Source organism: Onychostruthus taczanowskii, unplaced genomic scaffold (genome assembly GCF_017590055.1).
Source record: "Onychostruthus taczanowskii isolate IOZ18803 unplaced genomic scaffold, ASM1759005v1 scaffold141, whole genome shotgun sequence".
Taxonomy (NCBI): domain Eukaryota; kingdom Metazoa; phylum Chordata; class Aves; order Passeriformes; family Passeridae; genus Onychostruthus; species Onychostruthus taczanowskii.
This window is the reverse complement of record NW_024498585.1, coordinates 248,868-254,867: the sequence shown is the minus strand read 5'-3', so window position 1 is coordinate 254,867 and position 6,000 is coordinate 248,868. Positions and strand designations below refer to the sequence as shown.

General features: G+C 34.7%; 1 protein-coding gene across 1 annotated transcript in view; it reads left to right on the top strand.

Annotated features, from left to right (window-relative positions):
- The window catches only part of PDE10A (phosphodiesterase 10A), a 172,899-nt gene that overhangs the window by 109,953 nt on the left and 56,946 nt on the right, over positions 1–6,000 (top strand). Inside the window, exons 4-5 of the mRNA XM_041398164.1 lie at positions 1,726–1,846; positions 3,721–3,770. Coding sequence (XP_041254098.1) covers positions 1,726–1,846; positions 3,721–3,770 — 171 coding nt within the window. The remainder of the gene's footprint in view (positions 1–1,725; positions 1,847–3,720; positions 3,771–6,000) is intronic.

The window sequence follows — 6,000 nt, the reverse complement described above, 5'->3', positions numbered from 1 at the left end:
AAAGGGGGAATTTTTATTTTCCCAAAAACCCTTTTTTTTTTTTTTTTTTTTTTTTTTGTGTAGCTTTTTTAGTTTTTTTTTACATGAAGCATCAAAATATATCCTAAATATATATCTTTACATGCTCTGTATTCCTGGCATAGTGTGTGTATGCATGGAAATAAGAGAGGGAATATAATGAAATATATCGTGTATGTGCTTAATCCATCAGTAAGTATCACATGTAGAGGTTTACCCATATTTACAGGCAGAGAAGATTTAGGAAGACATTGAGCAGTTACACATATGCACATAAACACTGGAGTGGTAGTGGGCTAGACTGTGATACTCTGAACATTTATGGTATTTTCCACTGTAGTTAGTCTGATCTATAGTAAATTTGGCTCTGAAGTATGAATGAGCAGAAGACTAAGCCTTACTCTTTCAAGAAAAATTAATTTGTCTAAATATCGCCAGCTTAATTTTTAGTTTAAGCAATGTAATTTACTGCATCATGGAGTTCAGTAAGTAACTGACCATATTACTTTATTTAGTTTCCACATTGCCAGTTTTGGGCAGGGTAATAAATCTTTACTTAGTGCCAAGTATTGCTTCCTGTGAAATGATTGTTTGTGATGCTGTCATGCTACACATACACATTTAGTGCTGTTTTTAACAGCCCTTCATAACTTGGGAAATGGATAAACAAATGCAGCTGGACCCCTGAAGGGAGGTTGCATTTCCTTTCCTGTGAGATTTTAACCATACCATGCTGTTCCATCATACCAGCAATCAGCACCCCATGGCTCCTATCTAAATATCCTAACTGATTTGTAATCTGCCAACAGATTTGATTTGTGTCTGCCACCATCACTTGAAACAAATGCCTATGAAGCCACAGTGGCTAGCATGATTTTGACTTGTGATTTTTGTCCTTCACTTGATTGATGTTAATTGCTTCTGTATTTGAAAGGCAGAGCTTCCTGAGCTACCACCACCTGAAAGTTCTGGTGCTTGGCACAGTTCTGTCATTTGGCACATGAATCTGAGGTGGAAGATGCTAGCTAAGGCAGTTGCTTGCTTCCTTTCCTGGTGGGCTAGGAGCTTGAAAGGAAGGAGTTGAAGTCTACTTGGATGTAACAGTCTGGTCAGAGAGAGAGAAAGCTAGATAAGCTTTCCCATGAATTGGTCTGAGGGAGCTGGAGAGAAAGAATTGTAAATAATCCGCAGATCTTTTGTGATAAGCTGTTTTGCCCATAAGGTTGTTTACAGATGGGTGATTTCTTAATTAACCAATGGTGATTGTGTTTTGATTGAAGGACCAATCAGGTCCACCTGTAGCGAACTAGAGTATAAAAAGGAATGGGTTTCCTAACAAAATGAGTTAGCCTTCTGATTTTGGAGTCTGTGTCATCTTGACTCAATGGTGACAGTGTGCTTACTTGATAATTACTATCTCTCTCATTTTCTTTAGACATTATCCATGACCCTGGCTCAGTTTAGGTGATTATTAATTGTTCAGTGATGTTCTCAATGTGCTTTGAACAAAAGTCTAATGAACAGAGGGTGGAGTGCTGTGCCTCTTGCTTAGCAGTGTTCTTGCTCTTCAGGCAGCTGGATTAGGACAGCTCTACTTGGCTCAGTACTGAAATCTTAACATATTATTTTTAATGAATTTGTATGTTTCTAACCTGCAAAATGCATCTCAGTTATTCTAAAATGTTCTTCTCATCTTTGCTTCCATAGTACCAGGATACGAATATGCAAGGTGTAGTGTATGAATTAAACAGCTACATAGAGCAGCGCCTGGATACAGGAGGAGATAACCAACTGCTTCTGTATGAACTGAGCAGCATCATTAAAATAGGTAAGAAGGAGATTCAGATGTCTCTGAGCTGTAACTCAGCATCAGTGCACAGCACATTTCTTGCGTGGTTTAATTAATAAAGACAGGTACTTAGGGGCAACAGTGTTCCCATTGGATATTCTCTCAGTGTGAACTTCATCTTCTGTCCCTCAGTGAATCCCTAGCTGCCCTTAAGTGAATTTCATCTTTGGAAAGAGTTGCATATCCAATTGTGATATTAGAGTCTCATGTTAAATGAACCAAAGAATCAACTCTTCTGGTTATGATGGTGTTGCAATTTCAGTAGTGAAAGTACGAAAAAAAAAATCAATCAGTAATATCACTCATACTTAAACTCCTTTTGAAACAATTGAAATGTCACTGGAAGAAGGTATATCTTTTGTGTGATCTCAAACTCGGTTGTTTAGCTATTTTTTTCTATCTGATGTAAGTACCTTTTGTGGTAAGAAAATACTGCATATGATCAAAAGTTAAAAATAAACAAAACACTCTCAATAACAATATAAGTGTAATTTGGCTTCTTTTTAGCCTGAGTGGATGTACTCAGACTTCAATAGGAAGTGTCACAGTAGATTAAGCCAGCTCTTTAGAAACGTTTTACTGTCCCAGCTACTTCATAATTTTGTAATGATGAGTAATCGTTCTGGTTTATATAGATGATGTTTTAAAATAACCTTTTCTCTGCAAAATCTGCTGATTTTGCTTAGGCTATTATTTGGATATTAATGTCTAACTCACAGCAAATCAATTTAGTTAACAAACAGCAAGTGAGACTGGACCATACAGAGTGCTTGTGTATTTACTTTTTTTTTTTTCTTTTGTATAGCGGAAGGGAGGTTTTTTACTATATTATTTCCTTTACAGGACTCATTTGCTTTGTAGGACAATATATGTAGGTACTACAGCTGAAGGATTTAAAATCAGAATGCAAATTACTGTGCTCTCAACTCTTAATAATGCTGCACAGTTGACAACAAGCAAGTGACTACACAGTGGAACTTTTTTCCTTTTGTCAAAGAAATTAAGAAAGCCATTTGATTTGATTGCACACAAGTAAAATTTCTTCCCCTGAAATGTACTAAAAAGACTTTTTAGTTCATTAATAAAACAATAGTTACCAGATATGTCTTTTTACTCTCTTTTTAGAATGTTTATTAACTTTTGGAAAGACACATGATCCAAGCCTGTTGTGTAAAGCAGGATGAAAAACATTTTCTGTTATATATTGTTCTGATTTTGAGGATAAGTTATGATCGTTGGTTGACTCTAAGCTTTTGAGAGTTTAAGGAACTTGACTTTACCCTGTTTCATACAACACTTTGAACCTGGCAGAAATCTATAAAGCATAAACTTTCTGGTGAGTGTCACTATTTTTAATATGGGCTAAGCGCAGAAAATAGAAGCAGTTTGTTTGGAAACACATTTTTATAGGAGTATTTGTAACTCCTCATTTTCCCATGATTTTCTCTCTTAAGCCAAGGACAAATATATCTTAACATTTACAATTGGCATTTATTTTACTCATAGAAATTGTAGTGATATCTGACGGATTATATTGTAAATGCACTTATTTGTGTTACTTCTATTGCATGACTTAACTTGCTTTTACAGATATTAGGCCTTGGAGTATAGATATATGAAGAAGTTGTTTCTAATTATCTTTTAAAATGCTGTAAATGGCAATGAAGAAAGCAAGAACCTCTAACTTTATAGACTCTTGGAAGTTTTAGGGAATATAGCAGAAGACCTTAACATTTTGAATGGTAGATGTTTGTCCTAAGTGGAATTGAATCTGTGGTTTCACCTCAAAGATGTTGTACACATTTGATTTATCCCTGTGAGTACAATTATTTCTTTTGTTATTGCTTTGACAGCTACAAAAGCTGATGGATTTGCACTATATTTCCTGGGAGAATGCAATAATGTAAGTATACTGGATTAAAATTCTGTTTTTCTGTACATTCACAAATATGTTTTCTATTATGGTAATGGTGGTAATGAAAAAAATATTCTCTGCATTTAAATCCTTGGTCTTTTGTGTTTTTTTTTTTTTAAGGTTTGGGAGTAATGCTATTGTTTCTCTGACTCTGGAAGCTAAACTTGTGATTTAACCCTATTATTAATTGTCTCTAAGAAACAGAGATCTTAACTTGAATTTAATGTCTGCATAGCCTTTTCTTTGCATCTAGTTATCTCCATGTTTTTTTAAATGTTAATTATCAGCTGCAACTTGATAGTGAGGTAATGTAGATTTAAGATGTAGATTCTGGTTGGCATAAAATAAATTATACATTTAAAATTTAGTTTCTGATGTAATAATTCAAATGACAGTGAGTCCAATATTTGTTCTTTTGTTATTTGAATGTTAGAATACCTTGCAGCTTTTTCTATCCAGTTTAATTTTTACACTTTGCATGATACAAGACTTTGGCTATCAGAAGAAAATGCAGTCTAGTACTTCAGTCAGTTCCCTCAAATTAAATATCAGAATTTATCAGAAATTCTATGTCTTTTATTGGTTCAAGAAACAAGCAGTGACTAGAGACAAAAATATTTTTTCTCATTTTTTTTCCTTACTTTACACAGCCAGTTTTAATAGCTTATTCTTGTATAGTCCATTAGCCAATTTCCTTTGCTTTTTGTGCAATATTTGAATTCAGAAAAAATGGTAAACATTACATTTTTGAAGGAGTGGAAACTGAATTGAAGATGTACAAACCTGCAAGTAATTTGATGTGGAAGAAGGCCCATACAGAAATTTGCTATAAGAAATGCAAATGAGGTTTTGCATTTTTTGTGATATGGCTGTTTCATACAATAAAGATAAGCCACTTTATTATTTGAAAAATCTTTTTTCTTTCAATTACTTCTGTTAAGCATATAAATAGTATATATTTTTAAATAACTCTTTCACCAAGATGTATAATTTAGGAAACATGTTGTTCATCATTTGTGAATGCCATCTTTGGTTCTCATTAGTAGGTGACATTCATTGTCATAGGTAGAGAGTGATGCAAGCAGTCACTGAAAATCTCCCTCCTGCTGCCAGAGGCAGGAACCTTCAGGAAGTTCAGCCTCCCAAATCCCAAATGCACAGTGCTGGACAGCTTTGGTGGCAGTGACTGCCTGCTAGCTGAGCATGTTCATCTCTAAATGCTTTGTAAAAGATTGCAGAAAAATTAACTTTACTGCTTGAGACAAGGAGAATTCTTGCTATGGTTTTTCCTATTATATTAGTGTGACATAATATGAGACTACTCACAGCCTTTTGATGCCCTGAGGGCCTAGGTACTATATGACCTTCAGCTTTTTTTTTTTCTTTTTTTTTTTTTTTTAATAACATATTGGACAGATAAACCTATTTGCTTCACAGTAGTCCAGTACAACTCTTTCCTGAAAAAAAGCTCCAACCACTAAAAACTCACACTGACTTTATTAACCACTGTTGTGTAGCTGCATCACCTAAAATGGAATGTTCTTCTTGTAGTTCTTATAGGGACTGATCCCAAGTCATCTGAAGCTAGTGGGGGATTTTCCATTCACTTTAGTGGGCTTTGGGCCAAACTCATATTTGTAGTCTTGTAACTAAATGGTAATGCATTAGCCTATTTCTTATAATAAATTGTCATTGTAAGTTAATTTGGATAGCCCTTGTATCTTGAATATTTCATTTAAAGGATGTATCCAAGTGAGATTAGCCATTGCCCAGCGAGCACTGGCAATGTTGTTTCATTTGTTTTTATTAGATGTCTTTTTTTAATGTGGAAAAAAAAAAAAGATTTTGTATAGCAAAAGCAGGAATGAGCTTCATTTCTTTAAGCTGAAATTAAAAAAAAATTAAACCTTTTGATTAGCCTGGATTAAGTACTTGCTAACTATGTATGGCCATGTGTTGAAGAACAGTCTCTGCTTTTTGGTGGCTTAATATTTTGGTGCTAGATGTGTGACTTGAATTTTGCAAATTTGGCAAAATCCTTCCCCTCCCCCCACTGCCACCCCCTGACTCTACCCCCTCAATTTAGCATTGGGCTTTTTGTTAGCTTAGAAAATATCTGTTTGTTATCCAGCTAGGAGTGTCTGTGTGTGTGTACATCTTTTTGATAATCAAGTTTTGGGACAGGAGTGTGTAAAAATGGAGGAAACCTATTAACAAG